Source organism: Zosterops lateralis, assembly GCF_965231275.1.
Source record: "Zosterops lateralis genome assembly, chromosome: 28".
Classification (NCBI taxonomy): Eukaryota; Metazoa; Chordata; class Aves; order Passeriformes; family Zosteropidae; genus Zosterops; species Zosterops lateralis.
The window spans coordinates 3,989,345-4,001,415 of record NC_139788.1 but is presented as its reverse complement, the minus strand read 5'-3'; the positions used below and the strand labels follow the sequence as shown (position 1 = coordinate 4,001,415).

The 12,071-nt window shown below is 46.2% G+C and overlaps 1 protein-coding gene across 1 annotated transcript in view; it reads right to left on the bottom strand.

Annotated features, from left to right (window-relative positions):
* Window positions 1–12,071, bottom strand: part of CSMD2 (CUB and Sushi multiple domains 2) — a gene marked incomplete at both ends in the record, with an annotated part of 295,395 nt that overhangs the window by 135,475 nt on the left and 147,849 nt on the right. Inside the window, 3 exon segments of the mRNA XM_083879352.1 lie at window positions 3,936–4,057; window positions 7,763–7,887; window positions 8,929–9,016. Of these exon segments, the coding sequence (XP_083735478.1) occupies window positions 3,936–4,057; window positions 7,763–7,887; window positions 8,929–9,016 (335 nt within the window).

Genomic DNA, 12,071 nt, shown 5'->3' with positions numbered 1-12,071 from the left:
TCATCTCCTCCTTCAGAATTTGGAGCAGGAAACCCAAATGGGAGTTTTATCCTACAAAAAATGCCTGCACCCAACTCTCCAAACCACACCAAACCTGGATGTTGGTGACTTTTGGAGACAAAAATGTACAAAAATCATGGAAAAGGATGAAACACCCTCCCCAGCCTGAGCTGGGCTCAATTCCAGCCCATGGATATGGAGGGAAAATTCCATCCCCTGATGAAGGGGACCCTCCTGGGGCTGATTAAATCTCTCCCAATCCATCAGCACTGAAAAATCTCCTGGTTCCAACACTTGGGTCTCCCCAAATCCAGGTTTTTGTGCAGCCACACCGTGGACAGTGACAGCCCTGAGCCACAGCCTGCCTGGGAATGGGAATTTGGGGCTATTCCTCAGGAAAATCCTCCTCCAGCAGAGATCTGGGCTGAGCTCAGCAGGGAGGGAGAACTCCACAGGCTCCTCCTCCATCCTGCCCTTAGCATTTCCCAACAATTCCCAGAAAAAAAAAATAAAACTATGAGACCTTGTGAGTGTGTGAGATTCTCCCTGCACAAGGCAGGGAGCCAGGAATGTCCAGAGGCAAAGGAGAATAAATGGGATTCATCCAGAACTAATGGAATGATGTTTGCAGGAATCCAGGAACAAACCCTGGGCACCATCTGAGAGCAGAAATAACACCTCAGAAAGGTTGTTTTTTTTTTTTTTTTGGGCTACACAGCAAAGTAATTCCTGTTCTTCTGCCCCAGAGCTGGAGGAGAGACACCAAGGCACCAAGCAGTGCCCTCAACACAATTCCCTCTGCCAGGGGAAAAGGAAGGGATTGATCTTTGCCAGGGCAGCCACAGCTCATTCCCTCCCCACACTCCTGGACAGAAAGGGCTTGTATTTCAATTTATAACAATGCAAAAATGTGAATAAATTTACAATACTGCATAAACAGCATGAGATAGACCCAAACCTCCCTCCTGTGCCCCTGGGGGCTGAAATCTCCCTGGAAAAGGGTCAAACAGAGCCAAAAATATGGGAAAAATCAGCATTCCTGGCACAGCCTCCTTGCCCTGATGAGCTGCTTGGGCACCTCCCAATCCCCAGATATCAAAGGGGCTTCGATTACAAATAATTACACTCACTTTTAATTACAACCCTTAACAAAATGAGAGCTCAGCAGGGAGGGAAGGTCAGGGATTTAGAGAGAGCTGAGGGACACAGGGAAGAGTCTGTGTGGGGACAGAAACTGAGCCTGAGGGGCTGAACAAACCTTTAATGTGAGTGTGGGGCTGGAAAAGGTTTCCCAGAGAAGCTGTGGCTGGGTTTGGATCCCTGACAGTGTCCCAGGCCAGGTGGACAAGGCTTGGAGCCCTGGGGTAGTCAAAGCTGCCCCTGCCCATGAACTGGATGATCTCTAATGTCCCTCCCAACCCAAACCATTCTGGGACAATCCCAGCTGAAATGAGAAGATAAAATAACAGAGAATAAATGAAAAAAAAACCCACAAAAAAACCCCAAAAAAACCCAAAAAACAAAAAAAACACCAACACCAAAAAAAAAAAACAAAAAAAAAAACCAAACAAAACAAAACAAAACCCCCCCCCACACAAAAAAAAACCCCAAAAAAACCCCCAAAAAACCACCAACACCAAAAAAAACCAAAAACCAAAAAACACAAACAACCCCCCCCCCACAAAAAAAAAAAAAAAAAACCAAAACCAAAAAAAAAAAAAACCAAAACCAAAAAAAACAGGGATCCAAAGCAGCTGCTGCAGGAACTTCTGGATTCAAGGGGCCACATCCCAGCAGGCAGCACCAAGCCTCAGCTCCTGGCACAGGGACACAGAGGGGATTTGTCCCCTGTCCTTCCCTCCCAATCCCAACCCCATTCCCATTCCTGCAGACACAGAGTTCATCCCTCTCTCCATGTTCATTTTGACTCCAAATAAACCCCAGACACAATTTCCTGTTATCTCCTGCCCCCTCTGTCCCAGGGTGACTTTCTGATGGGCCACACCTCAGCAGGCAGCACCAACCCTCAGCTCCTGGCACAGGGACACAGAGGGGATTTGCTGGACTGTCCTCTCCTCCTTCCATCCCTACTGTTATAAATCCAGATTATAAAGCTGCCTTTTTACAAATATTTCTAAGTGTAACATTGGGATGACTTTGCTTTTGTTCCTGCTATTGACAAAAACTCAGACATGGCAGTAAGTGGTAGTTGATAAAGTCCTGAGTGAATTGTTTGGTCAGGACAACATCCAGTGACCAAGTGATGAAGACTCTGCCATAGATATGCCCATGATCAGCACCTGCCATCTGAAGAAAGCCCAAACTGGGGGTGATGATAAAACCACAGCCAAAAACCATGTGTGCTCTAAAAAGGCAGACCCGAAGTTTAGTATTTGGTTATAGTAAACAGTTCTTGGAAAATAGGAATATGTGTAATAGTCTGTGAATATGGAACAGGCTGATGGAAGGGAAAGGGTATTTAGGGAATTTCTCCAGGATAGTACCTGGCCATTTGAACCCTATACTTTATTTCTGTCTCCTATGGTCTTTCTATTAAACTTTTTAAATTTTACCAGGAAAGTGAACCTCATTTTTCACATTACCCCAACCCCATTCCCATTCCTGCCTCATCCCCACACAGACACAGAGTTCATCCTTCTCTCTCTGTGTATTTTGACTCCAAATAAACCCCAGACACGATTTCCTGTTATCTCCTGCCCCCTCTGTCCTAGGGTGACTTTCTGATGCTTGCACCCCTAATCAACTGTTCTGTTTGTGCTGGATATTGACTTCTGTGCCTTTAAACCGGTTCTGAGAGTGAAGCAGGGAAAGAAAAAGCTCAGAGTTTGTTTTGAAAACAGCATTCACTCCTCTGCATTCCTTCTCCAGCGTGTTCATCTGAGGCACAGACAGCAGCGGGACAGAAATCTTTTTTGCTGTTAGTTAGTTTAGCTGGCTGAGGCAAAGAAGCTTCCTGGAGTGGTTTTTGTTCCTTTTTATTTTTCCTTTTTCCTTGTTTAAACCTGGTCCAGACTGAAAAAAAAAACAGAGGAGCACCGAGATTTGGCACCTGCAGCCCACTGGGGCCTGGACCTCGGCATTCAGAGGGGCTGATAAGAGACCACGGCAGGAACTCTCTGAATTTGCCATCTCACTTCAGAACAACAGGTTTTGTTGTTTCATATTGTTCATTCTTCATGCTTGTGGCCACTCTGTTAAATAAATAAGTTTTCTCCACTTTTCTCCGAGGAAGTTGAGGGGAAGAGCCATTTGGGTTTCCTTCCCAGAGTGACTGTCCTGTGTTGCAGTGTAGGATGTGCACACAGTATTTATCCCATCCCCATCCCCATGAGCTGTTGGAACCAGGTGGGGCAGTGTTTTCCCAGGCCCCTCCTTTGGGCTCTTCTGCTCATGGCCCATCAATGCCTTGCCCAGGACTCACAGGGAACTCCCTCCAGGAGCTCTCTCTGTTTAATGGGCCATCAAGGAGCCACTGCACGACTCCTCATCCCATTGGGAGATGCTCCCAATGCCCAGGGGGAGGAGCCAAGCATTCCCACGTGGAGAGAATCTGGGATTTGGGACAGGACAAGCAGCCCTGAGCCACTGGATTCCCAGAGGAGCAGAGCTCCCAGACCTTTCTGTGGGATCACTGCTTCAGGAAGAGCCCCTCACCTGGACTGCTCCCCCCACCCTGCTCAGGGTGTGTTCTGACTCTGGCAGTGCTCCTTTGTGTTATTGCACATATTTTATTTTATTTTATTTTACCTTTCTTCTTATTAAACTGTATTTCTGCCTTAGAGCCTCTCACTCGTTTTGCTTTCAAACCACAACAGTGACCCTATTTGGGGGTTTTCTCCTAAATTTACCCTAAACCAAGGCACCCTCTGACCCCAAATCCCCTCGGGGCTGTGTTCCCCGGCCCCAGGACCCACCTTGGCCGGGTTGAGGGCGGTGATGACCCACACACAGTAGGCGTTGTTGTCGTACTGCACGGGGTAGTTGGGGGACGTGATGACCCCGCTGGGCCCCCGCAGGAAGGTGTCACACATCCTGGCTGGGGACACAAACGGGGACACTCAGCACTGGGGGGGAGCTTTTACAGGGGAGGGAGGAGGGATGGAGGTTGGGAGGGGAGTGGGAGAAGGGAAATGTTTAGAAGGGGTTGTTTTCATGGCCTGAAGTGCTCCTTTTTTATGTGCGTGTTGGAAAAATGAAATGAAGGGTTTGTCTGTGAGGAGTGGGGACAACAAACCCTGATCCCATCAAAACCCTGATCCCAACAAACCCCTGATTCCATCAAACCCTGATCCCAACAAAACCTGACCTTATCAAATCCTGACCCTACCAAAACCTGATCCTACCAAAATTTGATCCTACACCTGATCCCATCAGCCCCTGAACCCACCAACCCCTGACCCCAACAAAACCTGAACCCATCAACCCCTGATCCCAACAAAAGCTGATCCTACACCTGATCCCAACAAACCTTGACCTTACCAAATCCTCACCTGAACAAAACCTGTTCCTACCCCTGAACCCATCAAACCCCTGATCCCATCAACCTCTGATCCCAACAAAACCTGATCTCATGAAACTGTGAACCTATCCAACGCTGATCCCACCTAAGCCTGATCCCAACAAACTCCTGATGCCATCAACCCCTGAACCCATCAAAACCTGACCCCAACAAACTCTTGATCCCAACTAAACTTCATCCCATCAACCCCTGATCCCAACAACCCCTGACCTTATCAAATCCTGGTCCCACCAAAAGTTGATCCCACCAAAACCTGAACGCATCAACCCCTGATCCCATCAAACCTCCGATCCCATCCAAGCCTGATCCCACCAAAACCTGATCTCATGAAACTATGAACCTATCCAACCCTGATCCCAACAAACGCTGATCCTTCCCAAGCTTGATCCCAACAAACCCCTGATCTCATCAAACCTGATCCCAACAAAACCTGACCCTACCCCTGATCCCATCAACCCCTGAACCCATCAAAACCTGACCCCAACAAACTCTTGATCCCAACTAAACCTCATCCCAACCAAACCTCATCCCATCAACCCCTGATCCCAACAACCCCTGACCTTATCAAATCCTGATCCCACCAAAACCTGATCCCACCAAAACCCGAACCCATCAAAACCTGACCCTGCCCCTGATCCCATCAACTCCTGATCCCACCAAACCCTGATCCCACCAAAACCTGAACGCATCAACCCCTGATCCTTCTCCTGAACCCATCAAAACCTGGACCCAACAAACTCTTGATCTCAGCTAAACCTCATCCCAACAAACCCCTGATCCCATCAAACCTGATCCCACCAAACCCCGTTCCCACCAAACCCCGTTCCCATCTCCCCTCACACCAACACCCTCCCACCCTCCACTGCTCGCACTGATTTATTTCCTTTCCTTTCCTTCCTCCTTTTTTTTCCTCACACAAATCCATCCCCCATCCAGGCCAGAGGGACCAGGAACGACACAACTCCTTCCTGACGTCCCCAAAAAGCCACGTTCCCTTTTTTCCTGCACATCAAACCCCCAAAATACAGCACAGGGAAGATTTATTAGGTCATTATTAAGTATTTATCAGCTGGTTTCCTTCTGTGGGCTCAGAACTGAGGTGGAAACTCAGCTCTGCGTCTTCAAAACATCTCAGGTAAAGGGAAAGCTGGAAAAAAAGTGCTTAAGCAGGGAAAAATTTGGCCTGTGGAATGCCTTTGATGTAATTTTTAGCTGAAATATTCCACCAAAAAAAAGAAAAAATAGTGGGGAAAAACATCCTCATTGTGGAAATGTCGATGGAGCCTCGAAATAAATTTATTTGTGAGGTTTGTTTAGTTATTTAAGTTTATAATTTAATTTAGAGGATGTATTTGCAGATGTGGAGTCTGAAAGGTTTTTTTTGTTGTTGTTTGAGAGAAACCCAATTTAAAAAAAAATAAAAAATGGAGCAAACTGGGAGAAAAAAGTGGCAAAAAGCTGAAATAAAAATCAAACTTTTTTTTAAAAAAAAGAAAAAAAACCCCAAACCCAAAACATGAAAGTCAGCAGCTAAAAAAATGAAGTTGATTCACAGAAACAGAATAATGCAGGCAAATCCTTTCTTATCTCTTGCAGGAGGACACCATAAATTTCCTTTATAGTGTCACATATTGATGCCAAATATCCTCTTACACTGATTCAATTTATTCCAGGCTTGTTTCAAGAATTACATGGGATTCCAAAGCCTTGAAAAAAATCTGCAGATGAAATTAAAGAAAAAAAAAAAAAAAGAACTGAGGGAGGAAAAAAAAAAATCCAAGCTCTATTTATGATTTTAAGAGCTTTAAAGGGATTCAATTAAAATTATTACAAGTTGTTCTTTATTAGCATTACAAATATCACAATGTGACATTTTCAGAGAGGGAATGAAAACAAAATGGCCAAGGGCAAAATGGAAAAAAAAAAAATAAATTCTATTCCCTGATGGCTCATGGCACAGGATGAGGCCCCAAAATCCCACATTTCCAGCTAAAAATCCTCTGCTTTTCCAGGTTTTATTCCGGTTTTTTCTCTTCCAGGATAAGGAGGAGAGGGGAGAAAACACCTGGAACAGGGAGAGGGATGATCCTGCTCAGGATTGACATCCCTGAGCAAAAGGAGGGAAGGGAAGGGATTTAGGGACATTTGGGGAATTTGTGGCAGAGAAGGAGGTGCAGAAACTGGGACTGAATAAAGCTTTAATGGGAGGGTGGGGAAAGGTTTCCCAGAGAAATCCTGGATGTCCCATCCCTGAAGTGTCCAAGGCCAACCCGGGCTGGTGGAAACAGGATTTTCCTGAAGGTTCTTCCCAACCCAAACCACTCTGGGGTTGTGGGACCTGACCTGAGGGCAGGACGGGTGAGAAAACAGACACAAAGGAGCTGGGAATTCCCAGAAATCCCAAAATCCAGCCAGGCTGAGCCCCTCAGGCTGCCCCAGGAGCCCTGGAGCGTCCAAGGCCAGCTTGGAGCAACCTGGGAGAGTGAGAGGAGCAGGATGGACCTCAAGATCCCTCCCAACCCAAACCACTCTGGGATTTCTTGACATGGCCAGGGGATGACCTGAGGTCAGGATGGATGAGAAAATGGACAAGAAGGAGCTGGGAATTCCCAGAAATCCCAAAATTCAGCCAGGGTGAGCCCCTTCAGGCTGTCCCTGCATCCCGGGGAGCAGCTTGGAGAAAGCTGGGAGGGTGAAAGGAGCAGGACGGTCCCTCAAGATCCCTCCCAACCCAAACCACTCTGGGATTATTTGACCTGAGGGCAGGATGGGTGATGGGAAAGGGACACAAAGGAGCTGGGAATTCTCAGAAATCCCAAAATCCAGCCAGGCTGAGCCCCTCAGGCTGTCCCTGGGAGCAGCTTGGAGCAACCTGGGAGGGTGAAAGGAGCAGGATGGACCTCAAGATCCCTCCCAACCCAAATCACTCCAGGATTATTTGACCTGAGGGCAGGATGGGTGATGGGAAAGGGTCAGGAAGGAGCTGGGAATTCCCAGAAATCCCAAAATTCAGCCAGGCTGCCCCTGCATCCCTGGGAGTGTCCATGGCCAGCTTGGAGCAACCTGGGAGGGTGAAAGGAGCAGGATGGACCTCAAGATCCCTCCCAACCCAAACCACTCTGGGATTGTGTGACCTGAGGGCAGGATGGGTGATGGGAAAGGGTCAGGAAGGAGCTGGGAATTCCCAGAAATCCCCAATCCAGGCAGGCTGAGCCCCCTCACCTCTGCAGACGGGCCGGTGGTCGCTCCAGGCCACGATGATGTCGCTGACCCTCTTGCAGGTGATGCTCTTGGAGCCCTGCAGGTCGTAGCCCTCGTTGCAGGAGAACTGGATGCTGGAGCCCAGCCTGGGGAGGGGACAGAGGGGACATCAGCCCTGTCCTGCCTCGTGCAGCCCGGATTTTGGGGCCAGGGGAGGAGGGAGCAGCTCTGCCTCCCCCTGTGCCGTGTTTGCCCCAGGTGCTGATGTCCAAATTCCACTCTTTAGTGACATTTCACTACAGGAATTTCATTTTATTTAATTTCATTTCATTTTCATCCCCAGCTCTGCGAAAGGACACTCTCACAGTTCTTATAAAGTGAAAAAAAAAAAAAAAAAAACAACAAAAAACCAACTAAACTCTTCTTTATCAACTGCTGAGAGTTCTGCTCTTTATTCTGTGGTTTGGGCTCTGAGCCTTTGCTGTTCCAGCTGCTTTTTTCACTGTTCACTCTGACACAACCCAGTTTGCAGCAGCTGGGAATTCATCCCGTGGAATTCGGGGCCTGGTGGGAATTCCCTCTCCTCTGTGCTGGATTTGAGGAGAATTTGACAAGAGTGGGATTTGACTGAGAGACACTTTCCATCAGCAAAACGGCCCTGGCCAGCAAAAATCAAGATTAAATTTTGGTTCCCCATCAAATTTGACCAATTTTGGCCCAAATTTGACGGATTTTGGCCCAAATTTGACGGATTTTGGCCACCGGCAGCTGGGACAGCCCTGCCAAGGCAAACTGGGAACTGGGAAGGAACAACAGCACTGGTTTAAACTGGTTTAAACTGGTTTAAACTTTATAAACCCCAATGAGCTGGGACCACAGAAACTCAGTGACCAGGAACTTCAGTCCCCTCAAATCCTCTAAGGGCAGGGCCAGATCTAATTTGAAAAGTGATTTTTTTTTATTATTTTTTGGGAGGGGAGGGACGACAGCACACAGAGATTCCACAACCTGGCTTGGGAAAGGATTAAAAAACAACGTTCCAAGAGATTTTTTAGGGAACAGCACACACAGGGCAGGGTTTTACACAAATTCCCCCCAAAATTGAGCAGGATTTTTGGGGATTTGGGCAGAGCCAGGAGAGGAGCACCCCCAGGATGAACAGAACACACCAGAGAAAAGGTTCTTACCTAAAATCGTTGCCTATCCTTTTGCCTCTCTCGGGAATCCCAGGGTCTGGACACAAATTATGTCCCTGGGACACACCAACCTGAGTTACTACAAAGCAAAAAAAAAAAAAAAAAACAAAACACAGCACATACAGAGAGAGAAAACAGCAAAGGGAAAAAAAAAAACATTCTTTCAGCAGCTGTCTTGGTGGATGTGGCGAGGAAAATGGGAAGAGCTCAGGAAACCTCGAGGTGTCCCGTTTTATGCCGGAAAAAACAACAAACGCCCTGCTCGGTTTACACACCCAAAATTTATAAATTACACTTCTCTAGGAAATGCCAGCTTGGGACACAATTTTCCCTCCATTCCATTACAGAAATACCACAGGAAAAGTTGAGTTTTTTATATTTTTTTTTGGTTTTTTTTTTTTTTAAAACTCTGCTAAACGACAGCGATCATTAAAACCTCCAAAGCCAGCCCGGCGTGCCAGGGGGGGAAAGAAAACAACTCCATGGAAAGGCAGGTGGGTGATCCCAAAGGGGAGGGAAAAAAAAAAAAAAACCCAAGCACAGAAGGAAAGGGAGAAAAGGAGAAGAGGAAATGCAAATCGAGGGTTTGAGAGCGAAGTCATTTAGTTGGAACATGGAAAAATTGGATGGAGTGTAGAAGCATCTGTGACTTACAGGGACAAGGTATTCTGCAAACCTGGTATATTCTAGAATACGTGGTTTTATTGCAAGGGTCGTGGGTAGAAAGGGCTTTGCCTTCAGCCACCAGCCTCGGCTGGAGGGAAGTCCCAGAGAGAGAACGAGAGAGAGCAAGAGGGTCAGCTGGCAAGAAGAGGGGAGAGAGCTAGAGAAACGTGGCAGGGGTCAGAGTGCAGGGGGGAGAGAGAAGGGAAGAGGGGCGAAAGGTAGGAGAGCCAGGACAAGAGAGCGAAGAGGGTGAAGAGGGAAGAGCTAGGGAAAACCAAGCGAGAAGAGACAAGAGAAGAGCGAACAGGGCGAAGAGGAAAACCAAGAGAGCAGAGCTAGGGAAAACCAAGAGGATGAAGAGGGTAAAGAGAGAAGAGAAGAGAGGGAAAGCCAAGAGCGTAGGGGCCAAGAGAGAAGAGAAGAGAGCGAAGTCCTTGTTCCAATCCATTCTATCTCCTTTTGTGATGAATATTCTAATTTACAGTGACCAACCAACACAAGACACAAAATCCTATAGAATCTCTATACAGCCTATAAGAACTGCTACATCACCATGTTTTATATTTTAAACTCTAAAAACTCTTCTTTAGACTTTTCTGTTTTGCTGCATTGACCTTTGGATCCCTCAGCCAGCAGAAAGGTCTTGTTCAATCCAAAGGGATTCTCCTCCAGCTGCCCAGGCTGTTGTTTTCAGGTTATAGAGTAACTAAGACTCGGTATCCTACAACTCAAAGTCCGCTTTCATTTCGATTACAGGTTTCATATTTTCAGAATCTTTTGCTAAGCAATCATATTGATAAGGTTTCCCTGATTCATCTTTCCCAACAATGGAGCAACAACCTCGATGCCAAAACACACATGGAACCCATGGGGGGAACCAGAACTGGAGAAACCCCCCAGCTCCATCCTCTGCCCCACAAATTCCCACCCTCTCCAAGGTTTTGTGCCTGAAGTGTTTTAGTTTCCTAAAATTCTTTTCCTAGAGAATTTTCTGTTGAGAAGAAATTATTTTTATAATGTGGATTCAAAGAGGGATTTTCTTCTTGATGTCCCTTTAGTCTGAGCAATGTCGTTAAAAAGGGTTTGTTTCGCTAATCAAATTAATCTGTGTATTAAAAAAAAACAACAACAACAAAACCACATCCCAATAATAATAACAGTAAAAAAATTTCAACCTTCTTAAGTTCAAAGTTGTTGTGATATAAATCAATTTTTTGTCTTTCACAAGGAAGAAAATCCCAATTTTTTTTGTCTTCCACCTGGAAGAAAATCCTGAGGTTTTTTTCCTTCCATGAGGAAGAAAATCCTGATTTTTTGTCTTCCACAGGGAAGAAAATCCCAATTATTTTTCTTCCACAGGAAAGAAAATCCCAATTTTTTGTCTTTCACTGGGAAGAAAATCCTCATTTTTTGTCTTCCACAGGGAAGAAAATCCTGATTTTTTTTTTTCTTCCATGGGGAAAGAACTCCCAGATTTTTGTCTTCCACGGGGAAGAAAATCCCAATTTTTTGTCTTTCACGGGGAAAAAAAAATCCCATTTTTTTTCTTCCACGGGGAAGAAAATCCCAATTTTTTTCTTCCACACCAAGCCAAGCCCATCCAACATTTGGGAATTTAGCACCTGGTGCACCCCCAGCTACAGCTGCTCCTACCCAGAGGGATCCCAAAAATACCCCTCCTTCTCCTCAAGCACTGGCACCTCTCTAATGCCCTTTAAATCCTTTTCAGGAATTTCTTTTTTTATGAAAAAAAATAAAGAAAAAAATATTTTTTTCCTCCTGGAGGAGGGATGGGGTTGGGATTGTCCCTTCTCAGGGGTTGTTTTCCCACTTTTTCACCCCCACAACCCCTCGCTGAGCTCAGCCAGGTGAGGAAATCTCATCCCTCGAGTTTTATCCACCTCCAGATTTTTTTTTTTTGCCACTTTTCACACGCCCAGAGAATCCCAAACCACCCCAAAAAGTGAAGGGAAGGAGCCCATGGATGCAAATCCCAGAAAAATTTGCTGGATGGTGGCACCATCCTCCTGGGGTGGATGTTCACACCAAGGTGATGCCCCTGCACACAAAGAAGCTCCAAATAAAGGAAATTCCACCCCAGGATGAGGAGCCCAAAAAGGGTTTTATGTCCCAAGGCCGTGTGGGGGTGAAGGGAAATGCTCAGAGGCCTGAATCTCCTCCTGTGTTGGAAAAACCCTTTTCTGACCCAGGGATGGGGCAACTGAGAGGTGTTTTAAAGGCTTTTATTCAAGAAGGGTGAGACAGCACAGATGTCACAATTTTTGCCATCACAATCAGAAGCCAAACTATTTCCTAATTACATTTTAAGCATTTTTTTTTGGCCTAGCAGCTTTTATGCTCTTAATGCTTCTAAACCAATTATCTGTTAAAATCTACAATACATCTGTCATGGTTCTGATTCTCCAAAGTATCTGGTTTATTTGCAAAGTCATCATTTGGAACTTGTT